Genomic DNA, 21,638 nt, shown 5'->3' on the forward strand with positions numbered 1-21,638 from the left:
GTAACCCAGGTAAAAAGGCGCGAATCTATTGTCTGCCGTTGCTGTGACGGCGGGGGAGGGGCCTGACGCAATGTACCCAGAACCCCTCGCGGCACTGCTTTGCATCAGCCGGGCATTGCGATCTCAACCCATAATTCCAATGGGCGCCGGAGACTCCGGGAACTGTGGGATAGGTACCATAGTGCAATGCGCCGGAAGTCGACGCTAGCCTCGGTACTGTGGACGCGGTCTGCCGACTTCATGCACTTAGAGCATTTTATGTGGGGACACACACAATCGGCTGCATACAACCGGTTTCTATAAAACCGGCTTCTATAAATCCGACCTAATTTTGTAGTGTAGACATACCCTTAGTTACTCTCCCTTTTGTAATTGTGCATTTGACTTTTCCTTCTTAAGTGTAGTACTTTGCCCTTGTCTTTATTGAATTGAATCTTGTTGATTTCAGATTAATTCTCTAATTTCTCCAGGTCCTTTTGAATTCTAATCCTGTCCTCCAAAGTGCTTCCAACCTCTCCCAGCTTGGTGTCATCCACAAATTTTATAAACATAATCTCCACTCCAGTTAGCCTGACTTCAATATCTGGAAAGATACTGGAACAAATGATTAAACAATCAATTTGTAATCATCTAGAGGATAATAAAGTGATAAGTAATAGCCAACATTAATTTATCAAGAACAAATCATGCCAAAATAACCTAATTTTCTTCTTTGACAAGGTTACTGGCCTGGTGGATGGGTGGAATAAGTAGACATGATACAACTTCATGTTTAGTAAATCTTTTCACACAGCCCTACATGATAATCTCATAAGCAAACTAGGGAAATATGGTCTAGATGAAATTACTATAAGGTGGGTGCACAATTGATTGAAAGACCGTACTTAAAGAGTAGTTATCAGTGGTTCGCTGGGAGAGTATATCCAGCAGGGTCCCACAGTGGTCTGTCCTGTGTCCAGTACTATTCAATATTTTCATTAATGATTTGGATAATGGAGTGGAGAGTATGCTCATAAAATCTGTGGATGAAACCAAGCTTATTCCGCACTTGCTTAATTTAACACATTATGAATAGTCTCATTGAAGGGATTACTCTCACAATATGTAAAGTTAAGCAGATGCATAAGTCTTTACAGTATCAGAGCCCAAAGTCAGTACTAAAAATTATTACAGTTTTCCTTGAAATAGTGTACTACCTAAATGTAATTGAAATTCAATGCAACATTTTTTATAACTGAGCTATTTTTACATTACACCTTTTAAATTATACTGTACTTCTCTTTCATTCAGAATTGTATGCCATGTCTTAATCATCCTATTTAAAATGTTCAGTTTATATTCTATTAAAAATTTCATTTATGCCCTGACTGAATAAAAATTCCTTGGTAGTCCATCGATCCGATGATGACAAAATCTGTGCAGGTCATCAATTGTTGGTCTCATGGTGTGCCCTCTGATGACTGTACAAGCCAATTCTAGAGGTGCACATTTTGCTGCAGATGGTGCATGGGAAGTTCGCGGTCAATGGATTGTGCGCTGCTGATGCTCTGTGACGTCGTTCGCGTGCCTCTTGTAGACGCCAGCAGCGGTCTTCCTCAAAGGCGATGAAGGTATTTCTGACTGTTGCACGCCACTGTGTTCTGTCGCTGGCGGCGTCCTCAAGGTCCCTAGGTTTAATACTGCTGTACTGCAGATTGGCTTTGATGGTGTCCTTGTAATGTTTCCGTGGACGACCTATATGGCGGATGCCCTGGGAGAGCTCACCATACAGAAGCTGGCAGGGGATTCTGTTGGCATCCATGTGGCTGAAATGACCGATCCAACGTAGCTGTGACTTCATGATCATCATTTCGATGCTTGTCATCTGGGCTCTCTCGAGGACCTCGAGATTGGGCACTTTGTCTTGCCAGCGGATCTTCATGATGTTGCGGAGGCAGCGCATGTGAAATGCTTCGAGCTGCTTGATGTAACGCCTATATAGTGTCCATGTTTCGCACCCGTACAAAAGAGATGAAAGAACAACAGCTCTGTACACAAGCAGTTTTGTTGACATCCGGATGTTGTGGTGATTTAAAACTTTGACACGCAGACAGCCAAGTGCCTGGTTTGCTTTGGATATTCGTGCGTTGATCTCATTATCCAGTGATCCATCACTGGATATGACACTACGCAGGTATTTAAAGTTCTCCACTACTTTCAGCTGAGTGCCGTCAATGGAGATACTCGGGACAGAAGCATTTGATCCAGGTGCAGGTTGATGGAGAACTTCTGTCTTTCCGAGGCTGATAGTCCAAAAAGTTGCGAGGCCTCAGCAAACTTGTTGACAATGTGCTGAAGATCATTTTCAGTGTGAGCCATGAGGGCACAGTCGTCAGCAAAGAGTGCCTCAAGAAGGAGTTTCTGCACTGTCTTAGTCTTTGCATTCAGGCAACGGAGGTCAAAAAGTGAACCATCGTGCTGGTATTTCAAGTATATACCTCGGTCCATATCTTTCGTTGCATGGTTAAGGACACATGCAAAGAACAGGTTAAATAGGACAGGAGCGAGAACACATCCTTGTTTCACGCTGTTGGTGATGTTAAAGGGGGCTGATGTGGCTCCATCAGACAATACTTCGCCTGTCATGAAAAAGGCGTATAATCTGGGCAAATTTTCTTGGGCAGCCAAGTCGTGTTAGAATGGTCCAAAGGGCTTCCCTGTTGACTGTATCAAACGCCTTTGTCAGATCTATGAAGACAGCATACAGGTGCATGTTCTGTTCAATGCACTTCTCTTCTATTTGTCTGACAGCAAACACCATGTCGACTGTGCTCCGGCCAGGTTGAAAACCACATTGACTTTCAGGTAGATTTGCCTCGGAAATACTGGCTATTAGGCGGTTCAAGATGATGCGGGCGATGATCTTCCCTCCAACGGATGGGAGGGATATGCCTCTATAGTTTCCACATTCTGCTTTGCTGCCTTTGTTCTTGAAAAGAGAAACAATAGTAGCATCGCGGAGGTCCTGTGGTATGTTTTCATCCTCCCAGATGTTGATGATCACGCTGTGGAATGCTGCTAGTGCTGCTGGACCTGCTGTTTTGTATCTCTCTGCTGGTATCCCATCTTTTCCAGGAGCTTTCCCTGAACTCATCTGGCTAATAGCTTTCTTAATCTCATCTATAGTAGGCGGAAAGTCAAGATCTGTCAGAGCAGGTTGTTGTGGAATTTCATTGAGGACAATATTATTCACGGTTGATGGTCTATTGAGAAGGTTGCTAAAGTGTTCTCGCCATCTTTCGTTGATGCTTTCTTTATCTTTAATCAGTGTTGTGTTGTCTAATGAGAGCAATGGGGTGGTCCTTGGTTTAGAAGGTCCATAGACAGTCTTAATAGCACTGAAGAACATCTTCAAGTTGTGGGTCTCAGCATAGTGCTCAATTTCTTTGGCTTTGGTCTCCCACCAGTTGTCTTGTATCTGACGGAGGTCTTTCTGTGTTTTGCTCTGAAGGTCCTTGAAATGGTCCCGCTTAGAGACTGAGGAGGGATCATTCTGCCATTCGATAAAAGCTTTTCTCTTTACTTCCAGTGCTGAGCATATTTCTTCTTGGTTCTCATCAAACCAATCCTGATGTGGTCTTTTCTTTGGTCCAAGAGATGTTATTGCTGTGTCAGTCACTATCTGCTTGAACTGGTCCCACTTTTCGGTTACAGTACCGATCAGTTGTCCGTGGGATGTCAGTTTGTCATCAAGACTCTTCTGGAATTTGTTGAAACATTGAGCATCTTTCAGTTTGGCTATATTGAAAGCAGGTCGCACATGCTTAGGGTGTTTGTGCCGAGAAGGAATGATGTAGAGTTGAAGAGACGTCCTGACTAATCTGTGATCTGTCCAGCACCCTGCACCTCGCATAACTCTAGTAATCAGTACGTCTCGGATTTCTCGCCTTCTAACAATGGCATAATCTATCAGATGCCACTGTTTGGACCTAGGGTGCATCCACGTCGTTTTGTATTTGTCCGCTTGTCGGAACAGAGTGTTAGTAATGGTCAGGTCATTTTCAGAACAAAGACTCAAAAGGAGTAATCCATTGCTGTTCATTTTGCCTACACCATGTGGCCCAATTACTCCTTTCCAGTTCTCGCTGTCAGCCCCGACTCGGGCATTGAAATCTCCAAGTAAAAATTAACACATGCTTAATTGGCGTACATGAGTAGTCCCGTTGGGACTGCTTGTGCATAAACTTAAGCATATGCATAAGTGTTTGCAGAATTGGAGCCTCAGTCCTTGTTCAACAAATCCCTCTGAACCATATTTAATAGTTGAATTTTAACATTTTTCTTTTGTTAATATTTGTTCTAGTTTTCTTTCTTTAGAGGTTTAGAGGTACTAGATAACTACATTAGGTTTATAAGGAATCCCAAGCTTTAAGTGGTAAACCTAGTGAAACAATCATCTAGTGCATTTCCTTTAAAAACAGGACTGAATTACATCATTTGAACCTTCTTGATGGAGGAAGTTCCATTTTGGAGGCTTTTTGATGCAAGGATATTTTGGACATCAGCTATCAGTCAATTGCAATAAAGTGTGTGTGTTTATGTTAAAAGCAGCCAGCCAAATCCTAAGGTGGTGTAAACGGCATATCTCCATTGACTTTGCTGATTTACAGGCTGAGGATCAGGCCCAATATTTTTATTTATTAATTTATCAGAAGATAATTGCCAATACAGAATAAACATACACTATAAAATATTGCTGCATTGTGTAAGATGTATGTGCTATTTATCTTCAGAAATGAAGGCTATTTCTGATAGGTTTGTAATTATTTGCAAAATATCTCATGGTCTTAGTACCCAGTATTTGCTGAAGGCTTGAAATCAACATCTGCCTGTGGGTTTCATTTAGAAAGAGCTTCATTCATCTATCTAGGCTTCAGTCCAACAGAGTGTTCAGCTCATGTTGAACATTATGCCCAACATCAATGTGACTCTGCAAGGGCATAAATGTTATGTAAATGGATCATTTTTCAGGATCTGGGCCTTGGTTTACATACATTTTTATAAATTATTCATAATAATATAAATATATCCCAACTCCTGCAAGACTGTAGGGCAAAGGTACCTTTTGTGTAAGCAGGTTCTACTAAAACTTACTTCAGCTGGGCTTGTGCCTGCTGACACCAATGCTGAAGTTGGGCCAGTAACTTTTCTTTTTGTACACTCTATTTTATTGCTTGGAGGATATGGACTTCCCAGATTGAGAAATATTACTTTAATTCATTTTACTTTAAAACAGGTTCCAAAATTCCATAATGTAATACAATAAGCATCCTGATTCTAATTTTACAAGAATTAGACTTAAAGACTTGTGTTAGTAAGAGACATTCAGGTATGAATGATCACAGATTAATAATTCTAGGAGAGAAACCAGTGTTAAAGTACAGCTCTTTAATTTCACCAAGTTTGGGCCAAATGTATCCTTGTTGTAACTCCCATTAAGTCAGTAGAAAGACCAAGAAAGAAGCTGACACATTTTGCTCAACTCGACAGTATAAAAGTTCAAAAGGTAAAAAGCATTTGTTATCTTGAATCCATTATCGTAAGTGTTTTTGTTTAAGTTTTTAATTATAGTTGGCATTTCTGTGCTGGAGGTGCCATCTCTTTGAAAAGAAATGTCACTTCTGACAATAATAGTATGAGAACGTAATAGAAAGGAATGTAAGCAAGTTCCCATCCTGCTTTAACAATGGTTTTTGCTATCCTAGAAGAACATTGGTGTTTTAGTTGTATTCTGCTTTGCACAGGTGCACCAGGTGGAAGATGAGCAAATGGAGCCTCTCTTCTCTCTCCCAACACTCCTCTCCATTTTATGGCTGTCCTTGTTCTCAGGAAGCAAAAGAACTAAGGCCAAGATCCACAAAGGTACTTGAGGTACCCCAGACTTAGGCACCTAAGACTCCAGTTTGGATGCCAAAGTGCCAGTTTGGCTCCACTGCTATCCACAAAACTCCTGTCAAACACTGGAAGTACTTAATCTCACTCGGCACCTAAGTTTTCAGGGTAAAAGTTCCCTAGGCATCTATGTTTTAGCCTTATACTAAGGGGTGGGGGAAAGCTGACAGGTGAGAAGGAGCACACGTTTCAGACAGAGACATCCAGTAGGATAGGATCTATTAATGGAAATTCACTATATCCTAGTAAACAGGAGAGGATAGACATTGTTAAAGTACAGGTAGGAACTGAAGAGAAACAGTCAAATGAAAAAGAGTTCCATTCAGTTATGTCACATGAAGACAGACAACTAAAAGGTGACAAATTTTATAAATGCTTGTATACAAATACTAGAAGTCTAAATACTAAGAGGGGTGAACTTGAGTGGTATTAAATGAGGATATAGATATAATAGGCATCACGGAAAGTTGGTGGAATTATGACAATCATTGGGACATGGTAATACCAGGGTACAAAATAGAAATGACTGAGTAGGTTGTGCTGGTGGGGGTGTGGCACTATATGTGAAAGTATACAGTCAAATATAGTAAAAATCTTAGGTGAATCTCTATGGACAGAAATTCCATGCTTGAATAATAAGAGTATAGAAGTAAAAATATACTATTGACTACCTGAGTATGATGGTGATGGAGACTGTGAAATGCTCAGGGAGAATAGAGAGGCTATAAAAATAGAAAACTCAATAATAATGGAGGGTTCCAACTATCCCCATACTGACTGGGGTACATATCACCTCAGGACAGGATGCAGAGATAAAGTTTCTAGACACAATTAGACTATCCTCTCCTCTTTACTAGGATATAGTGACTGCTTCTTGGAGTAGCTAATCCTGGAACCCACAAGGGGAGAGACAATTCTTGATTTAGTGCTAAGTGGAGCACAGAATCTGGTCCCAGAGGTGAATATAGTTGAACTGCTCAGTAATAGCAATCATAATAATTAAATTTAACATCCCTGTGAGTGGAGGTAGGGGGAAATACCAAAGAAACCCACCACAGTAGCATTTAACTTCAGAAAGGGGGACTACACAAAAAATGAGGAAGCTAGTTAAAGGGAAATTAAAGGAACAGTCACAAGAATGAAATGCCTGCAAGCCTCATGGAAACTTTTTAAAAACACCATAATAGAGGCTCAAATTAAATATATACCCCAAATTAAAAAAAAAAAAAAAGTAATAAGACCAAAAATAAAAAAAATTGCCACCATGGTTAACCAACAAAGTAAAAAAGGCACTTGGAGGCAAAAAGACATCCTTTAAAAATTGGAAGTCAAATCCTACTGAGGAATATAGAAAAGAGCATAAACTCTGGCAAGTAAAGTGTAACAGTATAATCAGGCAAGCTAAAAAAGAATTTGAAGAGCAACTAGCAAAAGACTCAAAAACTAGCAGCAAAAAAGTTCATCAGAAGTAGGAAGCCTGCCAATCAGTCAGTGGGCTACTGGAAACTGAAGGTGCTAAAGGAGCACTCAAGGAAGACAAGCCTAATGCGGAGAAGCTAAATGAATTCTTTGAAATTGTCTTCACTGCAGAGGATGTGAGGGAGAATCCCACATCTGAGCCTCTCTTTTAAGGTGGCAGATCTGAGGAACTGTCCCAGATTGAGGTGTCAGTAGAGGAGGTTTTGGGAGAAATTAATAAATTAAACAATAATAAGTCACCAGGACTCGATGGTATTCACTAAAGAGTTCTGAAGAAAGTAAAATATGAAATTGCAAAAATTCTAACTGTGGTACCTAACCTGTTGCTTAACTTACCCTCTATACCAGATGCAGTCCTGGCAATTACAGGCTTGTAAGCCTAACTTCAGTACCAGGCAAATTGTATGAAACTATAGTAAAGAACAGAAATATCAGACACGTAGATGAACATAGTTTGTTGGGGAAGAATCAACACAGCTTTCACAAAAGAAAACCATGCCTCACCAATCTATTAGAATTCTTTGATGGTGACACCAAACATATGGACAGAGGAGATCTAGTGGATATAATATACTTGGGCTTTCAGAAAGCCTTTGACAAGGTCCCTCACCAAAGGCTCTTAAGCAAACTAATCAGACATGGGATAAGAGGGTCCTCTCATGGGTCAGTAACTGGTTAAAAGACAGGAAACAAAGGGTAGAAATAAATGGTCAGTTTTCAGACTGGAGAGAGGTAAATAGCGGTGTCTAGAGAGCTGTGCTGGAATCAGTGCTGTTCAACATATTCATAAATGATCTGGAAAAGGGGTGAGGTGCAAAGTTTGAGGATGATACAAAATTATTGAGGGTAGTTAAGTCCAAAGCTGATTGCAGAGAGTTACAAAAGGATCTCACAAAACTGGGTCACTGGGCAACAAAATGGCAGATGAAATTCAGTGTTGATAAGTGCAAAGTAAGTCACACTGGAAAACATATTCTCAACTATACCATACAAAATGATGGGGTCTAAATTACCACTCAAGAAAGAGATCTTGGAGTCATCATGGAGTGTTCTTTGAAAACTGTTGAATGTGCAGCAGCAGTCAAAAAAAACTAACAGAATATTAGGAACTGTTGAATATTGCATGCAGAATACACATTGAATACTGCATGTAGTTCTGTTGTCTTAAAAGTGCAATCTAGATCTAAAAGTTTTAAAAATAGTCAAATCACTATTCAAGCAGAATGGTCAGTGGTTTACAGTCTCTCTTTCATTGGGTTTTCACACTGCCAGTGTCACAAATGACATTTTAGCAAGATGACTGCCTATAATACTAGTCTCAGAAATACCAGTTGTAAAACTATAAAATATATGTTTATTCAAGGCTGCCATTTCTTCTTAGCCTATCAACTTGTAGATTTTTGGGATGGTTAAGACGGGTTTACTTTAGTTTTCCTTTAAAAGGGGCAACTACTACTTGTAGTTACCCTGTATTGCAAAGAACCTGCGGGATGATTGGCTTGTGTCTCCAGTTTTGGGAATGTAGTGGGATATTATTTGGGGGTGGGGAGTGTTATGTCTTCAACTAAACCATGATTGTATCTGTGCTTAAAATAAGATTGAAATAAACTAGTTATGTATTTCCTCTGTTTACCTATTAAGTGTTCTGTAAAAGAACCCTGCAGTTAAGCCTGAATGGCTATTTACGGTGAAATTTTGCCCAAAGGATGCTTACAAAATAAGCCAGTAAATGCAGCTGGCCAACACTCTTATAGCACCTAAAAAAAAATAATAGCATAAATCATGAGTGTTCTTTGGTTGGCTAGATTTGATATTAAAAATATATATGCTAAGCTTTTGCTTAAACATATTTATTGTCACTGTAGATCAAATATCTACCAAATACAAGCAAGCCATGATAAATCCACACCCAATTTCCAAGAAGGAAACAGTACCTAGTGAAAGTGTGGCCTCACCTAACAGTATCTATGGAATTTGAGCTTTTGTTTCAAAATAAAGAAATAAAATTTAAGTTGAATGATAAGTCAATGAGAATTGTGGCTGCTCAGCACCTCTGAACATCAAACTGTAGGTGTCCAAAGTTTGGCATCTAAAAATATGAGAGACCCAAATTTAGATTACACTATGGAAATTTAAGCACAAATGTTCAGGCTTTATGCCTGTGACAATAACCTCTGAATGTGACCCTCCTGTAAATAATGCAGTGCTGTCTCTGGAATCTTCTTACAGACAACCTGAAACAATAGGAAGGATTCTAAGGTAGAGATCTGGGCCACAGCAAACAGCTAGTCTGTGGACTAGGGAAAGGAAATTCTTATTATCTGCTGGTCAGTCTGTGTCAGTGATACTATGCTGCTGTTGTTCCTGAAGCCTTGTCACCAGCTTGCCAGAGCCAGTGTGTGTCTTGCAAAGTGAATTTACCTAATTTTCAGTAGTCCAACGTCTAACTCAGGTTAGCCTGCCTGGGCCTTACACTCACACTGAGTACATCAAAAAGTCCCTCAGTGACCTAAACACAAAGTGTGGCTTTGTGGGTTATGGTAGAGGGAAGATCCTTCCTTCCTCCCTCCCTCCCCTGACTTAACATTGAACTGCCATTTGATAGAAGTAGCCAGTTCTTTTAATTTGATCTGCTGGGCCCTGACTGGCTGCCGCCTATTCGCCAACCCTTCTAGCTGCTGGAAGACTAAGTCTCTCTGGTTCCACCAGCTGTTAATCCTGAAAGGCCTTTCTAGGCAACCCTGGAGATCCAAAACTCGCTGTCCTTTTCTTAAAGAGCTGTCATGTGTGACTGGAGGATCCTTAGAGTGGTAGATCACAAATCCACACACGTCATAGCAGCACAGTTTGCTGCACAGGCCTTTCTAATCCTGTCCCAACCCCAGCATAATGAAAACACACCGGTTCCACTGCAAGAAGGTCTTTTATGACCTTGGAAAAAAGGAGGTAGGATTTACCCTAAGGGAGCTGTGAAATGCCTCCATTCTTCTTCATGGGTTGGTAACAATGAAGCCTTTCTGTCCAAGGGCTCATCTACACTTGAAATGCTACAGCAGCACAGCTGCAGCTGCACCACCTATGTTGACAGAAGTGGTTCTCCCATCGGTGTAGGTAATCCATCTCCCTGACTAGCGATAGCTAGGTCAACAGAAAGTTTTGTAGGGATTGAGATTAATCCTCCAGCCTGTATATGCTAATAGAAAAAAAAGAGGATCAGGATTGTGTGTGGGTGTAAAAAACTCATTATTATTATTTATTTATACAGCTCTACCCCGATATAACGCGACCTGATATAACATGAATTCGGATATAACACTGTAAAGCAGTGCTCGGGGGGGGGGGGGAGCTGCGCACTCTGGCGGATCAAAGCAAGTTTGATATAACGCGGTTTCACCTATAACACGGTAAGATTTGTTGGCTCCCAAGGACAGCGTTATATTGGGGTAGAGGTGTATTACCCAACAATGTGTGAGGTATGTCTCAATGTAGAGAAAAAAGAATGGGTGAAATCTTAGCTCCAGTGAACTCAATGGGATTTTTGCCATTCACTTCAGTAAGGCCAGGATTTCACCCATAATCCCCGATTTGAGCAAATTAATTTAAGACAAAGTACAATAGATAAGGTAACAAGATGGTAGGGAGGAGCAGATGAGATAAGACAGAGGCAACATTAATAAGATTACAGTGGTACTCAGTGAAGTCTAGTGTCAACTATGATGCAGTCAAGTTTTTTTTTTTTTTTTTTTTTAAGATATATAGAATGAATAAGCAGAAGACTAATCAATTAATTTCTTGTGGGCATTGCAGAAGTAGTGGGTATTCCAGAGGGATTTAAATTACAGTAGCAGCTTCCAACTCAAGAAGGATCAGTGTTCCATATATAAAAGGAATTGTGGAAGGAAGTGCACAGATATGAGGAAGATGGGTAAACAGAATGTCAAGGCTGGCATTGCTGTTGAAGCAAACTAGGCAGGGATGACATGATAAGAGACTATATCAGATAAGTACAGAGAGGGCAGTTATTTATAGCTGGTCTCTACTTGGCTTTTTTCAAATCAGGGTAAGCGGTTTCTGGTACATGTCACTGCTTTATACTATGGATTTGCACTGGTAGAGCTACTGTGGTGTAACTTCACTGAGGAAAAACCCCCCAGTGTAGACATTTGTGCTTCCAACTCTTGAGATTTTATTGCAAGTCTCACACATTTTAGTGTTTTAAAGCCCAGTTGCTGGAATTCTGATATTGCAAGAAAATCTCAGCTTTCATTTTTTAAAAAAGTAAGTTTCCAGCCCTCATGTTTGCTATAACACAGTGCCCCTTTAAGTCCAGGGGGCCTGCCATGTTCAATGTATCAGACCCAGCTGAGAAGGGGTCAGGTTTTTTTCTATTAAAGGGTGACAGGACTCAGTTGAAGGGGCGCTGCAAGAGGAAGTTGCCTCCTGTGATTAGCTGTGTGTTAGTCAGCTGGCCAGCCTCTGGATCCTGACAGCCTGTGTAAGTTGAGAGTTTTCTTTGCATTAATAAAACAGTGCCCTGGAAGAAAGGCCTGAAAGACAGGGCATGACAGTGAGTCTTTATTGGGAAGGTTGGGAAGGAAAAACTCAGCCAGCAGCAGGCCCAACTGTGTAATGCAGCTCTGCTACAGATACAGAGAAAAGCTTGAAAATGTGAAGCAAGTGCACCCCAAAAACTCAAAAGCCAGAAAGCAAATAAAAAGAACCCAATACTTGCTATTTTTAAAAATCTCAAGATTTTTAAACAAACCTTATGATTTTTGGAGGCTAGGCTCCTGATTTTTGAGTGTCGACAATAGTGGTATCTGTTTTTCCTGACTTGTGAAGATTGACTTATTTAAAATAATAGGAATAAGATACTAAAAAAAGAGAGTCTAACAACTGCTCAAGCAAGCTACATAGTATTTTAAAAGAGATCCAGGAAAATGACTATTAGGCAGGGCCCCTTGTATTCCACAGTTCCATGGCCACTGGATTCACCATTGAATTAATCTCTTGCCTTAGTTATGTGCTCAATAATCTGTTTTAATTTTTTTTTATTTGCTTTAAAAACAATCTTTCTAGCACCGCTTGTTGCAAAGTGAACCTTAAAAATCTTAATTGAATGTAAAATGATGTAGTTATTGCAGGGAGCTGGAAACTATAGTTCTAAGAGATGGGAACTACTCCATTCATCTTAGTAGGGTATCAACTTTGAAACATAAAGATAATAATTTAAATGTCAACACTTAACTTTTTAATTTTAGGTTTCAGAGTAGCAGCTGTGTTAGTCTGTATCCGCAAAAAGAACAGGAGTACTTGTGGCACCTTAGAGACTAACAAATTTATTTCAGCATAAGCTTTCATGGGCTACAGCCCACTTCATCAGATCCATAGAATGGAACATATAGTAAGGAGATATATATATACACATACAGAGAACATGAAAAGGTGGGAGTTGTCCTACCAACTCTAAGAGGCTAATTAATTAAGAGAAAAAACTTTTGTAGTGATAATCAAGATAGCCCATTACAGAGAGTTTGACAAGAGGTGTGAGAATACTTAACATGGGGAAATAGATTCAGTGTGTGTAATGGCTCAGCCATTCCCAGTCTCTATTCAAGCCTAAATTGATGATGTCTAATTTGCATATTAATTCAAGTTCAGCAGTTTCTCGTTGGAGTCTGTTTTTGAAGTTTTCTGTTGCAAAATTGCCACCTTTAAGTCTTTTACTGAGTGGCCAGAGAGGTTGAAGTGTTCTCCTACTGGTTTTTGAATGTTATGATGCCTGATGTCAGATTTGTGTCCATTTATTCTTTTATGTACAGACTGTCCGGTTGGCCAATGTACATGGCAGAGGGGCATTGCTGGCACATGATGGCATATATCACATTGGTAGATGTTCAGGTGAACGAGCCCCTGATGGCATGGCTGATGTGATTAGGTCCTATGATGATGTCACTTGAATAGATATGTGGACAGAGTTGGCATCGGGCTTTGTTGCAAGGATAGGTTCCTGGGTTAGTGTTTTTGTTCTGTGGTGTGGTTGCTGGTGAGTATTTGCTTCAGCTTGGGGGGCTGTCTGTAAGTGAGGGCAGCTTTGTCTCCCAAGATCTGTGAGAGTGAGGGATCATCTTTCAGGATAGGTTGTAGATCTTTGATGATGCGCTGGAGAGGTTTTAGTTGGGGGCTGAAGGTGACGGCTAGTGGCGTTCTGTTATTTTCTTTGTTGGGCCTGTCTTGTAGTAGGTGACTTCTGGCTGTAGACAATGGATCGTGTGGTGCGTCCTGGATGGAAGCTGGAGGCATGTGGGTAAGTATAGCGGTCAGTAGGTTTCCGGTATAGGGTGGTATTTATGTGACCATCGCTTATTAGCACAGTGGTGTCCAGGAAATGCACCGCTTGTGTGGATTGGTCTAGGCTGAGGTTGATGGTTTTAAGGTTTCTAACTTGCTTATTCTGCAACACCTATCTAGTGAACTGTACTCCCATTTTTCATCAGCGCCTTTCATTATTCAGATAATCAGCATTTTTAGTTGAAATTTTCATTTAGAGTATGTAAACAGTGCATCTTCATTATATGTATTTTTATCCTTTGGTACACACATCTGCTGCTAAATGCAGAATGAAAAAGAATATTTGTAGTTATACAAGTCAAGATATTAATTAAATCTCAGGCTTAAGGGTATAAAAAGTTGTCATGCAGTGATAAAGAAAGAATATTCCCTGCATATACAGCATTTCACACTTGTCTAGGTGCATTAAGGTGGTTGGGGTTTTTTTGTTTGTTTATTTGTTTCCTTTGAAGCATCAGATGTGGCCATTGGGAGTAGCTATGGTCTGATCCAGTATGACAATTTATACGTACTTAGAAATGAAATAGTTGTTACTATTAAAATTCAGGATTATAGTTATGTATTCTATCCACTAGTAGTTGATGTTCGTTAATTCTTGCCAATATCTTCTTTTCAATCATAGGTAATTTTCAGATGGTGGAAAATCTCTCTTAGAAGTGAATTTCGTGAAGCAAAGCCTGGGGAACTTAAAGAATCTCATGAATACTTCTTGGATGATCCATCTCTTCAGAGTAAGACTTAGAAAAAGACTATACACTTATTGTGGCAAACATGGAACTTCTATGTAATACTAGGAACACTGCTCTGTAACTTTATAAATATTGTACGTGATTGGTTATTGAAATAGCTCCTGCTGGGTTATTGGGCTTTCCAATATGAATGTATTCATTTCAGTTAATGCGGGGCTGTTAGAAAAAGAAGCAGAAAGGCAACACAAGCTCTAGATGAGCTTCCTTCCAACAAATCCTAGCAGGGAGATTACAAGACAGTGACAATGTTATTATCGGTGAAGATGCTACTTTCAGATTCCCACAATAATTCAAAGGGACATGAAACTGTTAAAAAGACTCCAAGAGGGGAGTTCTCAGCTGTTCCTGGGGAGAACAGACTGTCAGGGAGACAGAAACAGGTCCTGTGGCAACGTCTGAAGCGGTTGGGCCCTTCCTTAACTAGATATGTGTACAGTCTGTTTGTTTTAAGATCTTTTTCTCTGAAATGCTTTGGTTCTAAAGCAATGGTTTTCAACCTGTGGACCTCTGGGGGTCCGCAGACTGTCTAAGGGGTCCACAACAGGTTGTAATTACTATAGAACAATGGTTTTACACTGTTAAAAGTGGTTTTTACAACAGGTTGTAATTACTATAGAACGGTGGTTTTCAGCTTGTGGCCTGTGCCTAAGATTTCCAGTGGTCTCCACTTCCATTTGAAATTTTTAGGGGTCTGCAAATGAAAAAAAGATTGAAAACCATTGTTCTACATAAAACAATATTTTGTTTAAAGAAGGCCATCTGGTCATTGGACAACACTGGTCATAGGTCCTGGAGGGAACAGAACAACAGGGAATGAACCTAACTGAGACCTGCTGAGATAATCATGGTTAGTACCTGGGAACTGCAGCTCAAGGCTGGTCTAAGAGTGGGAGAATCACATGATTTCACTCCAAGAAAGGTAACAGCTCAAGGCCTGAGATTTGAGGAGTGCACTCTAAGGGTATGTCTACAGAAGAATAAAAGATCCACAGCTGACTCAGGCTCAGGTTTTGGGGCTAAAATTCTGTCCAGACTTTCAGGCTCAGGCTGGAACCCAAGTACTGGGACTCTGCATCCTCACAGGGTCCCAGACCTCAGGCTCTAGTCCGAACTTGAACATCTACACAGTGATTTTTCAGCCCTGGAGCACAAGCCCTGTGAGCCTGGATCAGCTGACCCGGGCCAGCCCAGGGTTTTTTATCCCTCTGTAGACATACTCAAAGAGACCAAGAGGGGACAGAGGTAGAGTTACCTGGTAACCGTGACACTTTTGATTAGATGTTCCTGTGTCATATAGAGAAATATCTTGGATACAGATGGTATCTTCTGGTTTATCACATTTTTTGAATGATGATCTGTAAAGACATGTCACTTCCAAGTGATGGAACACAAGCACCAGGATGAAAGCAATTGGTAATACACCTCTACCCCGATATAACGCTGTCCTCGGGGAGCCAAAAAATCTTACCGCATTATAGGTGAAACCGCATTATATCGAACTTGCTTTGAACTGCCGGAGTGCGCAGCCCCGCCTCCCGCCCCGGAGCACTGCTTTACCGTATTATATCTGAATTAGTGTTATATCGGGTCGTGTTATATCGGGGTAGAGGTGTATATATCAACTTCAGATCGAAAGAAAAACAAGACCACAGATCAAGTTGGTTTAAGTTATTAAGATTAGTTCAGTTTAAATTTAACTCTTGGTATAGCATAATTTTTTTTGTTGGTTTGTAAATGACAAATTTGCAATAAAACTGAACAAAATTGATTGCTAATTCGATTCTTGGCAGATGCTTAGAAGTCCTTGAATATATTCAACACTTTTACTGCTGATATTTTTAATATCCCTGTTTCTTCAGATGCAGTAGTCTTCCACAATGTTTTAACTTGGCAGTGGTAATATCAATTTTTAAAACAACTTGAGCTTTTTAGGAAATATAGTGTGAATGATGAGTAGCCTTTTTGTACCCTTTGTTTCCTTTGAGAGAATGCTAACAGTGTTTACAGCTGAATTCTAGCAACCCTTCCTAATGATTTATTTGACAAATGTAATTAGTTTTTCTTTTAGCACCCATAAGTAAGCTTTTGTTCAGGTCTGTAGCGACCTGTGCATATGTAATGGCAAAGGTTTTGTGTCACTGTATATATTGTTGGACCTTTCTGTGGCATTTGATACCTGAATAATGTCACAGTGAAACACGTGTATTGGGATATCTGGCATGTTGTTCAAATAGAAATAATTAAATCCTTACCAACATATGCAGTTTTTTTCCTTTGGCACTTGTATTTCTAGTGTTGCTAAAAATGTTTCTAGATTCATTCAAGGTTTTATCTTGGGATCTAATTTGTATTGTATTGTATTTGCAAGCTTCTTTTGAAAGTACTACTGGTGATTCTGAACTTCATCACATGGGCACTATTGAAGCCCAGGTCAGTTTGTCCCACTTACTGTAAAAAAGTTTCTTCCTGTTTCCAAAGATAATCATCTCAGGGTTTCTTTTTTATATACCAAATTTTCCTTTGTGGATCATATTAACCATTATTGTATTTTAAACAGTCTTGGAACTATTCCAGATCACCTCTGCTGCTGTCTCACATAAATACTCAGACCTTTTTGTGTCTTTTTCTCACCTCCTGGCTTACAAGTCTTGCTGCTATTTCCCTCAGATATTCATAGGTTCCTGAAAACTTTGCTGTCAAAACTGTTATTGGAACAGCGATCTAATTATTTTTATTGAAATTTGTGCCAAAGTCAGTTTCAGTTGAAGTCAGTGGCAAAAATCCCCACTGAATTAAGTAGGGCCAGGATTTGATCCTAAGCGTGTGTAGTACATTCTGCTGACATTGCACTCTTTCAGGCCAGTAGCTAAATTTATATTTAGTGTTAAGAATTAATTAGAATTTTACATTGTCTTCGTATAGTTAGTCTTAATTTTATGGGGGGTTTTGTAACTTAAAGTGCTTAGAGATGTTCACAAAAAGAGTGCTATAACAATATCATTTGATTTATTCCTATCAAGCAAACATGAGGTAAAATATATTCCCTTGCAAATAAAACATTATGCCTGCCACTAATCCCTGCAGGCATTCAAAGCATCCAGTAGAAAGCCTATGAAGTAATCATTTTTAAATAAACTTTTTAATACTTCCTGGTTACTTAGATTTCTGTTACAGTCTACAAACTCTATAGAGGAGTAACAACAGTCAATGACAACCATGTACATTCATGGCTGTAAGCAGATTTTTTGCTGTTGTAGTTTTTGTAGTAATAACAAACGTGCATACCATCCTATGAGCAGATCCAGTGCATGTGATGCATAGTAGTAAACCACTGATCTACTTTCTTAACCATATAAATAAACTTGCTATTCTTAACATTGAAAGAAACATTCATACAGTATGCAGCATTAACAAGCCTTCATTATTGTGTAAAATCCGGGAACATAATGGTTTCATAACGTAATCTGGGAGAAATACCTCAAAACAGCCTTACACATATTTTTTCAATTTTGATAACATTAACTGCAGCCTTCTAAAATACTAATTATCCATCTGCTTAGAGTGACGTGTTTTTTTTTTTTTTTTTTTTTTTTGACAGCTATGTAAGATCACTCATTTCTCATCATAATTATCATAGTGATGATGAGAGAGTGGACAGAGTAGATTTGGTGCCTGGGTTAGTAAATTTTTATGATTTTTCAAGGCTGGTTTACAGCATCACTGTACATTCATGGAAGATAGTATAAGGCACACATTCTAGATCTTCACATTCCAAGGGAAGGAGAGAAAATCTATTTAAGTCCCTGAAAGAATGAACAACTGGTGCAAGTCACTAAATACTATCAATTGCTCTTAGGCGTGAGAATCTCAGTGAGCTCTGAGGGTATTCAAACATACCCTTATGTAATTTTTTCACATCTGAGCTCATAGAGCCGATAGGTATGTGACGGGTTGGATCACAGAAACCCTCTTGGGAACTGCCAAGTGATGTGCCAAGACTACTTCTGCCCCTGCTTTCCTGCCCTGGCAGCTTAGGACTTCAGTACTCTGCCTGGTTTGAGCCAGACCCACTAGCCTGCTGCAAACCCAGACCCAGGGTCTGAACCACATCCCCTAACAGCTGTAGGCTTAACTGAAAGCAACTTACAGAAGTGTTCCTGTCTTTAACACTCAGATGTCCAACTCCCAATGGGGTCCAAACCCCAAATAAATCCGTTTTACCCTGTATAAAGCATATACAGGGTCAACTCATAAATTGTTCGCCCTCTATAACACTGATAGAGAGATATGCATAGCTGTTTGCCCCCCAGGTAATAACACATACTCTGAGGGCTGGTCTACACTGCCGCGCTAGTTCGGCGGCTGGGGATCGAAGTTCCGAGTTTGATTTATCGCGTCTGGTCTGGACGCGATAAATCGAACCAGGAAGTGATCCCCGTCGACTGCGGTACTCCAGCTCAACGAGAGGAGTACCGCGGAGTCGACGGGGAGCCTGCCTGCCGCGTGTGGACCACGTCTGAACCGCGGTAAGTTCGAAGTAAGGTATGTCGAATTCAGCTACGTTATTCACGTAGCTGAATTTGTGTACCTTACTTCGACTTGGGGGGTAAGTGTAGACCAAGCCTGAGTTAATTAATAAGTAAAAAATGATTTTATTAAATACAGGACAAATCGGACATCAGGAATAGTAACATACAAAAGCCAGTAGGTGAACACTTCAACCTCCCTGGACATTCTATAACAGATTTAAAAGTAACTATTCTTGAACAAAAAAACTTCTGAAACAGATTTCAAAGAGAAACAGCAGAACTAAAATTCATTTGCAAATTTAACACCATTAATTTGGGCTTGAATAGGGACTGGGAGTGGCTGGCTCATTACAAAAGTAGCTTTGCCTCTCCTGGAATTGACACCTCCTCATCTATTATTGGGTGTGTACTACATCCACCCTGATTGAATTGGCCCTGTCTCCACCTGTGAGGTACTCCCTTCTCTTTATGTGTCATTACATAATGCCTGCATCTGTAACTTTCACTCCATGCATCTGAAGAAGTGAGGTTTATTACCCACGAAAGCTTATGCCCAAATAAATCTGTTAGTCTTTAAGGTGCCACCGGACTCCTTGTTATTCAACCTCAGGAGTGGGCAGGAGACATCACTTTCTCGACATCTGGCCCATGACTGTGGAACTCTTTCCTGAATATATTAGGATGCTCAAGAACCTCAGAACTTTCATAGCAAAAGGCAAAACCCACTTCTTTTATCTTGCCTTATATTTACTAAGAAAATTCTTGGCACCAGAGCCCACTGTAGTTTTATAACCTAGATCAATGGGAAGACAATTGACCCTGTGCACATGACAGCTAGATGAGCATAATACAAAACACAGATAAATTAGATAACTCTAATTCCAGTGAATTGATCTACAAATCTGCACATCACTGCATTCTAGACCAGTATCATAGATGGGACATTGGCAGTCAGACCTAGTGGTCAGAACTGGAGTCAGGAGCCAGGAACCAGAGGTCAGCAATGGAGTCTTGAATTCACAAGGTATTCAAAATGTCCACAATGGATTCAAAAGGCAGTCTTCCATTTATCCCCTACAAGGCTATATGCACCGCAGAAGTCCAACTGTGTGTGTGTGTGTGTGTGTATCCAGTAATTCAGGAGCTAGAGGTAAGGGGTATCCGTTCCTAATGGTGACCTGATTTAGTGTTTGGTAGTCCATACAAAGTTGGAGGCTACCATCTTTCTTCTTAACTAAGAGGACAGGTAGCCCAGTAGGCGAGGTGGACTTGCAATAAAGCCCTTGGACAGGTTCTCCTGCAGGTAGGTGCGAAAGTCGACCAGTTCAGGTTCAGACATGGCATAAATACGACTAAATGGAATTTTTGTTCCCGGTTTCAGTTTAATCGGACAGTCATAATCCCTGTGACGGGGTAGGATTTCTCCATTCTTTTTTCAAATACATTAGCAAAATCACTGTTCTGAGGTGGAAGTTGAGGCTCAGGATCAGTGAGTGAGTCTGTTGGACCAACAACTGGCTTGTGATTGTTGGGGTTCTACTGTGTGCTCTGTACTTCCTGGGGTCAAGCAGTGCTACCAGCAATATTCTGAAAAGAAACTGACCCTTTAGTTCATGCCAGTGAATGAGAAGTTTAGGGAGGAAATACCCAGGATCAGGGGGAAATGAAAGGAGCAAATGGCCCTAAACTGCAGCATCTCTCAATGCCCTTGGATGGTGACCTGCAGGGGCACAATCTCTGTGACCACTGGCCGGCAGGATAGTGGGACCTGGCAGTTGTATCTACTAGGTCTGGAATAGGCTTGGGCCTTAGGGGAATCTGCAGGGTCCAGACTGCATCCAGGTCAATAAAGTTCTCACCGGAGTCAATGAGGGCCTGCGGTGGAGGGATTGGAAGGCAGCATCCTGGGACATGTGGTGTTGGTTGATGGCATTCAGCATGCATTACAGATAGGACCATGTTTCTAGACACGTGGAACATTTTGTCCAAGTGTTCAGATCAGCCCCCTTTACTGGGCCTGGGCTGGCTTGTTTTCCTGGGTCTCTTCAGTCTGCTGTCCTCGTGGCACAATCAGAGATAAAGTGACCTGGTCCACCACATTAGAAGAACAGGCTAAAACATCACCGATGCCTAGGGTTACCATATTTCAGCAAGCAAAAAAGAGGACGGGAGGAGCCCCGCCCCAGTCCTGCCCTAGCCCCGCCCCAGTCCTGCCCTAGCCCCACCCCTGCCCCTTCCACTCCCTCCCACTTCCCGCCCCCCTCAGGACCCCCAACCCTCCCCCTGCTCCTTGTTCCCTGACTGCCCCCTCCTGAGACCCTCCCCCCATCCTAACTGGCCCCCTAGGACCCTACCCCCTACCTGCCCCCTGACTGCCCCAACCCTTATCCACACCCCCACCCCCAGACAGACCCCCAGGACTCCCACGCCCCATCCAACCACTCCCCACCCCCTGACAGCCCCCCCCAGAACTCCCGACCCATCTAAACCCCTCTGCTCCCTGTCCCCTGACTGCTCCGATCCCTCTCCCCAACCCTGCCCCCTGACAGCCACCTCGCTCCTTGTCCCCTGACTACCCCTCCTGGGACCCCTGCTCCTA

The 21,638-nt window shown here is 41.1% G+C and overlaps 1 protein-coding gene across 1 annotated transcript in view; it reads left to right on the forward strand.

Annotated features, from left to right (window-relative positions):
* The window catches only part of FBXO36 (F-box protein 36), a 74,816-nt gene that overhangs the window by 36,276 nt on the left and 16,902 nt on the right, over nucleotides 1-21,638 (forward strand). The window contains exon 2 of the mRNA XM_026649878.1: nucleotides 14,384-14,492. Within this exon, the coding sequence (XP_026505663.1) occupies nucleotides 14,384-14,492 (109 nt within the window). The remainder of the gene's footprint in view (nucleotides 1-14,383; nucleotides 14,493-21,638) is intronic.

This window comes from Terrapene carolina, unplaced genomic scaffold (assembly GCF_002925995.2).
Source record: "Terrapene carolina triunguis isolate 2854851 unplaced genomic scaffold, T_m_triunguis-2.0 Scaffold88, whole genome shotgun sequence".
Taxonomy (NCBI): domain Eukaryota; kingdom Metazoa; phylum Chordata; order Testudines; family Emydidae; genus Terrapene; species Terrapene triunguis.